Here is a 13,555-nt window from a genome sequence, read left to right as displayed (position 1 = left end):
TAGGTCATTTCTTTCTGACCTTTCAGAAAGAAATGACCTAATGTGTTAAATGTGGAAATTATACATCCTTAGAGATTCATTTAAATGTGGGTCGTCACAATGTGAGCATGCCAACTTCAGCGGCATAAGGAACAGTTACCATCGTTTCTCTGGGTGAGCAGCTGGACTCGGGAACGGACTGACGGGATTATCGGTGTGTCCGGTTTTGGCTGGAACTCAGCTAGAAGTCTAGATGAGGCCAGCTCAGGACTCTGGTTCTCCTGACCAGCTGCTTCCAGACGCCGTCTCTTCAGTCCATCTTTTATACCTGAAAGAGCAAAGCGAACAGGAGTTAAACATGTGCACAGTACAATTACAAAGATTTGGTTCTTCATGTTGTAGTAAATTTAGATGAATATACACCTGCTGCAGAGACGACATTGTCTTCTGTGTCTGACAGAGGTTCCCTCTGCCTCTTTAAGGTGATATTGCTACCATTTTCCTCCTCAGCTTCCATACTGAACTAGAAACAAGCACAAGCATGTCAAAAGTGTTTTATTTCTCCAAATCAGATCAAATCAAATCAAATCATTAAATTAAACTTTTTTTTTTTTCCCTGTAGCTTAAATATACAGGTACTAGATATGGGTGAAATACACTTAGATATTTTTCATGATAAGTTGTCGTTTATTACATTGGCGATAAAATTGATGATATAGAATTAAAAAATGTAGATCTACTGCCCTGGAAATAAAACCTAGCAATGATCAAACAGCCTACCCTGCTCCAAGGGTTTCGTTCATTGGTGAACTGCTGTTACTAAACAGTGCAAACTAATGGCACATAATCATATTCTGAAACCCAAACACAGCATTTGTTGAGATTCATCAATAAGTGGTAACTAGTGTAGAATATAAACTATGTGTGTAACTGGAATGTGCAGATAGAGGAGAGGGGAGTAAAGCATAGGGAGTGAAGATAGAGATCATAAATTGGTGAAGGACAGGGGATTACCGGATGGGGGTGAAGAAGATAGGGGAGGATAAGCTTGCTAGAAGAAAATAACCAGAAGCACTCCTTATTTGGACATAAGGAACTGTTATGCTATACATGAGTGACATGATATATGTATATGTTGAACACACCCTTGAGACTTAATAAAACGAGCTGGAACCAGAGGGTAGCAGAGTTGTTGCTCGCAGGTGTTTGGCTGGGGCATCTTTCTCTCACTCTGCGCAGAGGCGAACTTAAGTTGATTGAACTTTGTGTTTATTTCACTCTTTTGAAACCTGTGCCCAAATCAACGGACCCGGGGAAGCAGAGACGGCTTCGACACTAGTTCAAACAGCAAAGGTTTCAGTATGTCTTGTAAAGAGCCTTGAGGCGACATTTGTTGTAATTTGGGGCAATGTAAATGAATTGAACTGATATAACCCAAACTCTACAATGAATGGAGAGCCCTAATCCCCAGAAAGCTGTGATTTTAAATCTTCAGGGTACTCACTCAATGAGGCATAAGCTAAGAGACACAATGCTAAAATATACAGGTCCTTCTCAAAAAATTAGCATATTGTGATAAAGTTCATTATTTTCCATAATGTAATGATGAAAATTTAACTTTCATATATTTTAGATTCATTGCACACTAACTGAAATATTTCAGGTCTTTTATTGTCTTAATACGGATGATTTTGGCATACAGCTCATGAAAACCCAAAATTCCTATCTCACAAAATTAGCATATCATTAAAAGGGTCTCTAAACGAGCTATGAACCTAATCATCTGAATCAACGAGTTAACTCTAAACACCTGCAAAAGATTCCTGAGGCCTTTAAAACTCCCAGCCTGGTTCATCACTCAAAACCCCAATCATGGGTAAGACTGCCGACCTGACTGCTGTCCAGAAGGCCACTATTGACACCCTCAAGCAAGAGGGTAAGACACAGAAAGACATTTCTGAACGAATAGGCTGTTCCCAGAGTGCTGTATCAAGGCACCTCAGTGGGAAGTCTGTGGGAAGGAAAAAGTGTGGCAGAAAACGCTGCACAACGAGAAGAGGTGACCGGACCCTGAGGAAGATTGTGGAGAAGGGCCGATTCCAGACCTTGGGGGACCTGCGGAAGCAGTGGACTGAGTCTGGAGTAGAAACATCCAGAGCCACCGTGCACAGGCGTGTGCAGGAAATGGGCTACAGGTGCCACATTCCCCAGGTCAAGCCACTTTTGAACCAGAAACAGCGGCAGAAGCGCCTGACCTGGGCTACAGAGAAGCAGCACTGGACTGTTGCTCAGTGGTCCAAAGTACTTTTTTCGGATGAAAGCAAATTCTGCATGTCATTCAGAAATCAAGGTGCCAGAGTCTGGAGGAAGACTGGGGAGAAGGAAATGCCAAAATGCCAGAAGTCCAGTGTCAAGTACCCACAGTCAGTGATGGTCTGGGGTGCCGTGTCAGCTGCTGGTGTTGGTCCACTGTGTTTTATCAAGGGCAGGGTCAATGCAGCTAGCTATCAGGAGATGTTGGAGCACTTCATGCTTCCATCTGCTGAAAAGCTTTATGGAGATGAAGATTTCATTTTTCAGCACGACCTGGCACCTGCTCACAGTGCCAAAACCACTGGTAAATGGTTTACTGACCATGGTATCACTGTGCTCAATTGGCCTGCCAACTCTCCTGACCTGAACCCCATAGAGAATCTGTGGGATATTGTGAAGAGAACGTTGAGAGACTCAAGACCCAACACTCTGGATGAGCTAAAGGCCGCTATCGAAGCATCCTGGGCCTCCATAAGACCTCAGCAGTGCCACAGGCTGATTGCCTCCATGCCACGCCGCATTGAAGCAGTCATTTCTGCAAAAGGATTCCCGACCAAGTATTGAGTGCATAACTGTACATGATTATTTGAAGGTTGACGTTTTTGTATTAAAAACACTTTTCTTTTATTGGTCGGATGAAATATGCTAATTTTGTGAGATAGGAATTTTGGGTTTTCATGAGCTGTATGCCAAAATCATCCGTATTAAGACAATAAAAGACCTGAAATATTTCAGTTAGTGTGCAATGAATTTAAAATATATGAATGTTAAATTTTCATCATGACATTATGGAAAATAATGAACTTTATCACAATATGCTAATATTTTGAGAAGGACCTGTATATAACCTCAAGGCTTCATGTGGAAGAAATAAAAGGTTACATTAGAGCGATAATTTCTCACTTTCGAAGCAGGCCTAACTACCTGTCCTGAGCACACATGGCCAACTATGAAGGCCCATCTGACAGAAGAAATTTTACAGGTGTGACACCTTCCTGTCTCACAGCTACAGGCAGAGCTGAGAATCCCAATAATAGTAATAATAATACATTTATCTATAAAGCGCTTCCAGACAAATTCTTGTAGAGAACTAAGATCCAATAACAAGGCCGGACATAAAATAAGAAAAATCTGATTAAAATCAATAACAAAAATCTATCTAAGGAAGAACAATACAATACATTTTACAAAACAATCTGATCAGAATAACAAAATGAAGCAATTAAAATATAGTAAAAACGTTTTGGAGAAATGCCAACGGTTTATAAGTTTTAAACCACTTTAAATAAATTACTTTTTTTAAGTTTTGGCTTTTTGAAACCGACCATTTTACAGTTGATTTAGCTTAACTTGTTAAGAGAGCTCCTGGGATAGTTTTAGCCTTCATAGCACATCAATATTAAACAGTTTTGTCTGCTGTTTTATTCATATAAATAAACACACAACATACGGAGGGCTCAAAATTAGGTTTAAAAATCTATTTTTCTAATGCTTGACTATATGCAAAAAAACACCTAGATATTGATGAAAGGAGCCGTGGCAACGCCCAGGTCAGAGCGCGGAGATTCACTGCAGGTAAAACAGGTAGCTAGCTGTGCTGCTAGCTGCTCCGCTAAATGAACCAGCACAAAGTTCGCAAAGTAGCACAACAAGCCTAAACATGTGCAACAACTATGTGGCATTTGTTTTTCCTCTTTTAAAGACAATAAGGAAAATGTCACGAGTTGAGCTTCTTTTAACGGTCGTGTGTTTAGCCTAGCTAACTGACTTACGGTTAGCCATTACACTGTTAGCTTAGCTTAGAGTTAGCATTATGAGCGGAGAAGAGCCGGAATTGCTCGACATTAGATGCAAATATGTCTTTGGTCTCTTACCTAAGAAGAAGTCCTGAACGATTCAGTTCGGTTCAGGCCTAAAGTAAACTGCATAAAATACAGGGACAGCCTCCTGGTTTTCAAGTGGTTTCAGTATCCTCTTCTAAGTTTGAATTTCAGCGGGTCCTCTGACGTTAGCGAAGCGTAGAAATGCACTCAGCTTAGGGATCATCCCTCCTGCCGTAAAAGCCAGCTACTCTGCGCAACGGGAAAAGGTGGGTTTGTGTGGCCGAACAATCCTCAGGAGGAATTCGGTACCGCATTATTAGGTGGAATGTGGCAAGTTTGAATCTCATTCCAGGTCGGAAAACCTGTATTATTTTCATTACCGTATAAAAAAGGGTAGACATATAACAATGTTTAGAAAGGAGTAGGCTGCACGGTGGTGCAGCAAGAAGGTCCTGGGTTCGACTCCCGGCCGGGGGTCTTTCAGCATGGAGTTTGCATGTTCTCCCTGTGCATGTGTGGGTTCTCTCCGGGTACTCCGGCTTCCTCCCACAGTCCAAAAACATGACTGTTAAGTTAACTGACCCCTCTAAATTGCCCTTAGGGATGAATGGGTGTGTACATGGTTGTTTGTCTCCGTGTTGCTCTGCAGAGGACTGGCGATCTGCCCAGGGTGTACCCCACCTCTAGCCCATAGACTGCTGGAGATGAGCACCAGCTGCCCCGCGACCCCGTAGGGAAGAGGCGGGATTGGAAAATGGATGGACGAAAGAAGGAAGGTTATTTCTGCAAAGTAAAGCTTGGATTCAGAGGCCCCCTATTGCAGAGTAAAATGTAAATAATTAAAGAAATAATAACAACATAATAAAATAATACATAAATTTAAAAAATAAGACAAAGCCCCCCCCCCCAAAAAAAAATCAAATAAAAGCTGATTGGAGACCCTGAAAGCTAAATATTAGATGTATATTACAGTTATAAGTGGCTGCAGTCTATGAGGGAGTAATATGTTTGAATTTACATAAAGGTTTTTCGGTCAAAACGAACTAGTATTTGGAACCATTCATAATTCAATCTACCTTGACAAAACAAACATACAAACAAACAAATAATTAAACAAGGATATGATCTATCTATCTATCTATCTATCTATCTATCTATCTATCTATCTATCTATCTATCTATCTATCTATCTATCTATCTATCTATCTATCTATCTATCTATCTATCTATCTATCGGATCAGATTTAGGTATTGCCAAACAACTGGAATATGCTGTAGGGATCAGGGGAACAGCGCTAGGCTGGTTTAAATCTTATTTGTCTGACAGATTCCAGTTTGTTCATGTAAATGATAAATCATCTTTAAACTCCAGGGTTAATTGTGGAGTACCACAGAGTTCAGTGCTTGAGCCAATTCTCTTTACTAGATATATATGCTTCCAATAGGTAAAATTATCAGGCAGCATAGAATAAATTTTCACTGTTACGCTGATGATACTCAGCTTTACTTATCCATGAATCCTGATGAACCCAACCAGTTAGATAGACTACAAACATGTCTTGAAGACATAAAAACTTGGATGACTTTAAATTTTCTGCTTCTAAATTCAGACAAGACAGAAGTTGTCGTTTTTGGGCCGGAGTCTTTAAAAAAAAAACTGCTTAGTCAATCACTTAACCTGGATGGCATTAAATTGACCTCCGATAATAAAGTAAAAAACCTTTGTGTTATTTTGGACCAGGATATGTCATTTAAAGTCCATATTAAACAGGTTTCTAGGATTTCCTTCTTTCACCTCCAGAACATTGCCAAAATTAGAAATACCCTGTCCAGGAGTGACGCTGAAAAACTAGTCCATGCATTTGTTACTTCAAGGCTGGACTATTGTAAGTCTTTACTATCAAGATGTCCACAAAATGCTATTAGAAGCCTTCAGCTGATTCAAAATGCTGCAGCAAGAGTTCTGATGAAAATTAAAAAGAGAGATCATATTTCTCCAAACTTGAAAAGCTAAATATTAGATGTATGTGTATATTACAGTTCTAACTGGCTGGAGTCTATGAGGGAGTAATACGTTTGAATTTACATAAAGGTTTATCGGTCAAAACCCACTAGTATTTGGAACCATTCATAATTCAATTTACCTTGACAAAACAAACAAACAATAAAACAAGAATATGACACAGGTAACTCTTCTCCAAAAATTTTTGTTTTATTACAAAAAGGTTTATAGCTGATGCACTGTAACCACATGCTGGTGGGGGAAGTTTGCACTATTCTTAAATCGTGGTCACCAGCCGCACAAAATCAACTCTGGTTTCTGAAAAGGGCTGCAATAACCACACCATTCCTCCACAGAAAACAATACAGGCCTGGCTAACATTTTCTTTCACCTTGTGGGAGAATGTGTTAAAGTTTAATGGAACAAAGGCTGAACGTGGTGACATGATGGGGCTAAATTTCTTAGTAAATGAAATCATGAAAATGTCTATCTATCTATCTCTGTTGGGATTATGAATATGAGAATATTATTTAATATTAATATTTTAATATTTTATCAAATAATATTTAGGTCTGTTAAGGGTTGTCCTGTGAATACCAGCCCAGTAAGGCGATGGTATTATGACAAAATAGAAAGGTGTGAGACGAGCTCTGACATCATTGAACAGTATAAACTCTGCACATATATGGAATGAATTCACACAATTTCTTAAAATACAAGAATTTATTAACAAAAATAAGTAAACTCAAAGTCAAACATTTCAATCAACAAACTCTTTACTATGCTAAAACAATCCAACTAAACTACCAAGCAGAATTAAAGAATAGGGAAGACTAATGGGCTATGTACAATATAAACAAGTTGATTAAAGATGATTGGAAATCATGACCAAAAAGAGTGATGCAACATTACCATGCAATGTTTATGTTTGAGAACCAAGGATTATCTTGGAAGATCCTGGAAATGAAGTTAAGTTAATCTTGGAACTAACTTAGGCAATAATCAGCAAACTTTAGACAACCCTTCACAATGCAAGATCAGATAAAATATTATTTTAACAAAATAATGTTTTAAGAATGATCTGCTGAATAAAACCAACCTTCTGGATGAATTCTCAACGGTGTCTCATTAGCTGCCTTTATTTATTTAAATAATATTTGAAGAAATATTATTAAGGGAATATTTTGGAAAGAGCCAAATCTTTCTGGAGAAATTGGGCTTAATGGTGTTTACTTAGTTATCAAACTTAGTAAAATAATGTTAGGGACACATTATTTACTGGACTGAAAATTAAACCTTTCTGGGTAAATATTTAGCAGCAAGCACATGTCCTTAGCTGTTAGCAGTTAAGCTAACAAAGGAGGCTAATAGCTTAGCACCAGACTCAAACACACACCTTTAAAAATACCGTTAATAGAAGGGTTAGAATGCATAAGCACGGACGGCGCGTTATGATCAATCTTCTGTTTAAAATCACCCTTTAATAAAGTTTGTCTTAACTTTAGAAACATACACAGAACACAACCTGAGCACGTGTGCTGCAGATAGTCTGCTAGCACCAAGATAGCTGAGTTCAACACAAACAAAACCAAACTTCATAAAATGAAAAACGTTTAGATCATTTCAATCTAAATAACTTCTATGTTATACTACACAAACACTTAACCTCAAAACCTGTGGTGAGGAACTTTGTCCGAGGTGGAGAAGTTTGAAGAAACGTCCACAGTCTTTAAATGGTTAACTACAGCTAACCTCCTTAGCTGTGGGAGTGGCGGCTGTTCTGTCGGCCGGTCTGTGAACAAACGGTTAGCTTCTAGCTAACCTCCGTGGCTGAGGATGAAAGACGGCCTGTTCTGTCCGCCAACCACACTGCACGTTAATACGGTGATGGGGTCTCTGCTGTCTTCCTTCCAGACTGGGAGAACGCTCCGCTCGTCTTCGTAGAGACTGCTTCTCTGTAGGGAACTTCTCTGGGACAGTTTGCTTCTGCAGGCCTCAGAGAGAGAAAGTCAAGCCAGACGTGTACCTTAATTCCCGTTTTTATGAATTAATACTGGGTACACAAACAGTTATTCACTCATACTTAACTTGTGCATATGATCGCGTGATCTTATGACACTCTTGGATCCAGTTGAAGAGTTTGTCTTTTTGCCAGCAAAGAGACATCAGCGCACTTGTCTCTCCTATCCGGTCCCTTTCGAAGGCCGTGTGGAAGAGAAAGTCTTGTGGGAGAAGTGGGGGGTATTATGCGGGCAGTGGCATCATGGGAAGTCCGGTGTTACCCCCCTTCCCTCAGTTGCTGGAAGTCAGTTGAAATCCATGGCTGTGTCTCTATCTATCTATCTATCTATCTATCTATCTATCTATCTATCTATCTATCTATCTATCTATCTATCTATCTATCTATCTATCTATCTATCTATCTATCTATCTATCTATCTATCTATCTATCTATCTATCTATCTATCTATCTATCTATCTATCTATCTATCTATCTATCTATCTATCTATCTATCTATCGGATCAGATTTAGGTATTGCCAAACATTTTTGTTGATTTAAATCACTGTTTCAGAATAAAACTGTAGTATAGCTGCTTCATTACTTTCAATACACCTTTAAACAGCAAGCTGCAACTGACATGCTTGCAGAAATGTGTGAAAGATGCAATCTAAATAGCTAACGGCTGCAGTTCTTTGTGTGATCTCATTATCTCACAGGATCACTGATAAGATCTTTCGAAACACAAGCTTCCCTCCCTCTTAGTTTGCAAACAGATTAGCATAAACAGAGGAACTGAATCATGGTATACCAACTACGTATTTCCACCCAATGTGTGGGGAAGAAATGTTTCTGTTTGTATTTATAGTCCTGAAACCATCAAAACTGTGAACTCTGACTTTGTAATTTAAAAAATACCATTGCCTGTGTTTGACTACAGCTTTCTTAGAATTACATTCATTCCCACAGTAATATGGAAATGTATGCAGTTAACAATAACTAATGTACTGACCTAAGTTCTCCTTTTTGAAGGTCTAGTACAGCCACTTAAAATAAACTAAATAAATGCTACTTTAAACATCCCCAGTGCTATAACTGCCACCTAATGCTTGTGATTACTGGTAGTGAGTCTTTCACAGCACTGCGGAGTATTTTTGGCCAACTCTTCTTTGCAGAATTGTTTCAATTCGGCCATATTGGAGGGTGTTTAAGGTACTACTATAGCTTCAGGATTAGGTAAAGCTGCTCCAAAACATTCATTTATTTGTTTGTTTTAGATTTTTTTTATTATTGATTCTGATATATTTTTTTCAGGATCTGTCTGTGTTAGATGTTTGTGTTTAGATTACTTTCTAGGATTCCTCTGTGTTATGTGTTTTAGTTTGAATGTCCCGGTAGATTTGTTTCCCCACTGTTTATGTTTAGTTCATCCAATTGTTTACTTATTTAGTTATTTTAGATTCCCTCCAGTATTTCTCTAGTTCCTGGCCCTTCTGGGGTTTTCTACATAACTGGTAACTGTCATAGTGAGGATTAAAACTGAGGTAGATCGTACTTAACCTGGATTTGGACAGGAGGGCTCCGTGAACCACCTTAATTTGCAATAAAGCATGGTGGGAACAACTGATATTTAATTTGTCAAAGCAAATGCTGAATCTTCAACATCTTCAGAAAAGAAACATTTAAGACTTTCTCCCATTCAAAACTTATGTTCCAAGATGGCCCTGGTGTTTCTCCACATTGATAATAAGGGACATTAGACCTTTTCCTCATGGCCGTTAAACCCCCCCGACCCAGACCACACAGAACTCTACCATCTCTCTATTGAGTCCAGTTTTTGCTTTTCTGGGTTTCACTGACAACATGAAAGAAGTTTTTCAAACTGGGACCCAAATGGCTTTGACATCTTCTCCATTCAACACCCCCCGTGGCCAAGACCCTGCTACTAAACCTACATCTTTCAAAAGCCGTAGACCTCCACCACCTCCTAATCTATCTCCTTCAAATCAGGACCTTCAAATCTCTTCTCTGTGATACAGTCTGGGCCCCAGTGGTAACTCTATCATAAATGATAATTTCCCTGAAAAACGAGGGGCTCTAATAGGAGATAGTTGTCAAATCTCTATGCTTATATGTGACAGAAAGAACAAAGCAAAAAGGATAAGAGACAGTAATAAACTATTAATTTAAAAGCCATAAACTGTCAGGTACAACCAGACACAGAGTTAATATCAGCAACCAAGTCAAATAAACTAGCTTTATTGAACATTAGATCTCTGTCAGGAAAATCATTTTTAATCAATGACTTCATTACTGACCACAATCTTGATGTTATGTTTTTAACAGAAACATGGTTACATGAATTTAATGAAGCTCCCATTCTGATAGAGTCAACGCCTCCGAATTACAATTTTCTTTGTGAGAGCAGACAGCTCACACCAAGTATTTCTGGGCAAATTTGACTCTTTTGAATATTTGGCTCTCCAGGTAAAGAGCCCGGTCCGAACCATGTTCTTGAATATTTTATTCAATTCAATTCAGTTTATTTATATAGCGCCTAATCACAACACATGTCGTCTCAATGCACTTCACAACAGTCAGGTTCATACATTCCAATTAATCCTAATCATTGAACAGTGCAGTCAGATTCAGTTATTTATTCAAATTGGATAAAAAGTGTTTCTATCTAAGGAAATCCAGCAGATTGCATCGAGTCAGTGACTTGCAGCATTCCCTCCTCCTGGATGAGCAATTTAAAGGCCTCCTAAGTCCAAAACAAAGTTTTTCAGTGATTTTATTGAGCTTTTATCTGTGATATGTGTTGATTATGACGGTTTTATTAGTAGGGGAAACTTCAACATTCAAATTGACAATGCTGAAGACAGAAGTGCAATAGATCTATGTGACACTTAGGAATTTTTGACTCAACTTGTAAAACAGCAAACGCACAAACAGGGACATATTTTGAACTTGATCATCACTAAGGGTCTAAACATTTCCAAGGTGTCTGTAAGTTATCATAACTATGCAGATGACACACAGCTATACGTTACGATGTCACCAGGTGACTATGAACCCATTCAAGCGCTGGGTAAATGCTTAGAAGAAATCACTGCATGGATGGGCCAACATTTTCTTCAGCTGAATCAAAACAAAACTGAAGTAATAATCTTTGGACCAAAGGAAGAACGTTTAAAAGTTAGCACACAGCTTCAGTTAATACAGCTAGAAACCACCAGTCAGGCTCGAAACCTGGGTGTAGTGATGGACTCAGACCTGAACCTTCAGACGCACATAAAGACAGTAACAAGGTCAGCCTTCTATCACCTAAAGAACATCTCCAGGATTAAAGGACTAATGTCTCAGCAGGACCTTGAAAAACTAATTCATGCATTCATCTTTAGTAGAATTGATTACTGCAACGGTGTCTTCACAGGTCTGCCTAAAAAGTCGATCAGACAGCTGCAGTTGATCCAGAACGCTGCTGCCCGCGTCCTCACTAGAACTAAGAAAGTGGAGCACATCACCCCGGTTCTAAAGTCCCTACACTGGCTCCTCGTATCTCAAAGAATAGACTTTAAAATACTTCTGTTAGTCTATAAATCACTGAATGGCTTAGCCCCAAAATACATTACAGACTTGTTGTCAGTGTATCAACCAGCCAGACCTCTCAGGTCTTCTGGCTCAAATCTACTCTGCGTACCCAGAACCAGAACCAAACATGGAGAAGCAGCTTTTAGTTCTTATGCTCCACTAATCTGGAATAAATTCCCAGAAAACTGTAAAAGGGCTGAAACTCTAAGTTGCTTTAAATCAAGATTAAAAACTTATTTGCTAGAGTGGCCTTCGACTGTGCCATCTAAACATTATTAGTTAAGTTTTCTGTCCAACATTCCTTACATTTTATTATCAATCATTTTATCATTAATTTTTAATTTTGTTTTTATTGTCATCTTTTTAAGTATTAATTTTTTATCCTCTTTAATTATTTAATTACCTTAATACCACTGCAGTGCACTTTTCCTACAGCACTTTGAATTGTCTCGCTACTGAAATGTGCTATATAAATAAACTTGCCTTGCCAAATAATTGTTACAAGAGAGTCTGTCTTATTGCAAGATCCTTCAATTATCTCTTAGACTGGCTTTTGTCTTTGTCCTGGCCCTTCTGGGGTTATGTCTGCATGCCCTAAAGTGTGATTGGAGCCCAGATCTTGACTTGCAGGCCGCATATAATGACAAAGGAGAGGAAAGAAGCTTTGAGACATTATGCTGCTTCTGACTTTTTCCTTTGACCATCTTGCATGTAGATCATGTATTTGAAAATGAAGAAAATACTTAAACTTTCTCACTAATGTTAGACTAATTGCACCAGAAAACATGAAAATATTCATTAAACATGAGTGTTCCCAGTGTAAAGACCCCAGTTTTAAACCACTGAAGGTGCAATGTCATACTTGATCTCTACAGATAAAATTTCCAGGAAGACACAAAAATAAATGCTGAGTAAAAGTTGTCTGTGGTACAGAAGATCTGTGGTCCATCCCTTCAGTATAACGTCCCTTGTGACGTGATGAGATTGAGCAGCAGTGGTTTGACTTTTTCTCCCCTGCGGAAAATTTTAATATTTTATGGTTTTGTTAACAACTTTTTTTTTTTTCTCCCCTGCAGATAAATTTGGCTCGGATAGATCAATACCGCAAGAAAATTAAGTTCCTCTGTGAACAGTATTTATACGAGACGCAGCTCTCAGTACAGTCATAGAGAGAAGAAGCAGAAGATCATCACATTCATCATCGGCTTTCACCAACATCATCATGAAGACTCTCTGCTTGTCTCTAGGAATGCTGCTTCTCATTGCCTGCTGCTGCAATGCCATGCGTAAGTGGCCTGCTTGTATTTGAATGCATATTTAATATATTTTAATTTAATATATTTTCATACTGACATGTTTTGCTTTCCACACAGCTGATGCACAGCTGTACAACACAGGTCCTGTAAAGTGCTGCAACAAGTTTAGCTCTTTTGTAATACCAAGGAAATACGTGTCTGAGGTTAAAAAGACCCACCGCTCCTGCATGAGGAAGGGATTCATGTGAGTTTGCTTTTTATCCTTACAGTTGGTTTTGTTGTAGTTCCTTTTGTTTCAAAACAGATTTATAGAAACTGACCTCCATGCGGACCGGGCATAAACCTGATTTTATTTGTTTTCTATGTTCTACAGAGTAAAGACTGTAAAGGGACGATCAATCTGCTTCAGAAAGAGTGAACCGTGGGTTCTGAAGGCCTACAATCAAATGCAAAACCCTGAAGGCAGCGGTCAGCAACAGTAAACATCCTGAACCATATAAATGGGCAATACATTATGGAAATGCTTGTATTTGCAGCAAATAAGCTTTAATTTGTTTTATTTTTCTAATAAAAAATGCTTTAAGAGGA

At 38.7% G+C, this 13,555-nt stretch overlaps 2 protein-coding genes across 13 annotated transcripts in view; one reads left to right on the top strand and one right to left on the bottom strand.

Moving 5' to 3' along the window:
- Positions 1-4,303, bottom strand: part of si:dkey-30c15.10 (uncharacterized protein LOC559353 homolog) — a 22,195-nt gene extending 17,892 nt beyond the window's left edge. For 10 of the 11 annotated variants that reach the window (XM_047354295.1, XM_047354318.1, XM_047354347.1 and 7 more), the window contains exons 1-3: positions 4,167-4,303; positions 403-502; positions 140-307 (exon numbers count right to left, since the gene is read on the bottom strand). In XM_047354295.1, coding sequence (XP_047210251.1) covers positions 140-307; positions 403-496 — 262 coding nt within the window. In that variant the 5' untranslated portion in view covers positions 497-502; positions 4,167-4,303. The remainder of the gene's footprint in view (positions 1-139; positions 308-402; positions 503-4,166) is intronic. The other variant, XM_047354302.1, reaches the window with a different exon arrangement.
- Positions 1-13,555, top strand: part of LOC124860800 (C-C motif chemokine 4-like) — an 18,957-nt gene extending 5,402 nt beyond the window's left edge. Inside the window, exons 1-4 of one of the 2 annotated variants that reach the window (XM_047354374.1) lie at positions 4,243-4,381; positions 12,788-12,997; positions 13,085-13,211; positions 13,341-13,555. In XM_047354374.1, coding sequence (XP_047210330.1) covers positions 12,934-12,997; positions 13,085-13,211; positions 13,341-13,449 — 300 coding nt within the window. In that variant the 5' untranslated portion in view covers positions 4,243-4,381; positions 12,788-12,933 and the 3' untranslated portion in view covers positions 13,450-13,555. Of the gene's footprint in view, positions 1-4,242; positions 4,382-12,787; positions 12,998-13,084; positions 13,212-13,340 lie in introns of those variants that run through there. The other variant, XM_047354383.1, reaches the window with a different exon arrangement.

Source organism: Girardinichthys multiradiatus, chromosome 2 (genome assembly GCF_021462225.1).
Source record: "Girardinichthys multiradiatus isolate DD_20200921_A chromosome 2, DD_fGirMul_XY1, whole genome shotgun sequence".
In the NCBI taxonomy this organism is placed as follows: Eukaryota; Metazoa; Chordata; class Actinopteri; order Cyprinodontiformes; family Goodeidae; genus Girardinichthys; species Girardinichthys multiradiatus.
The sequence above is the reverse complement of the archived record's forward strand: the minus strand, read 5'-3'. Positions and strand labels throughout refer to the sequence as shown.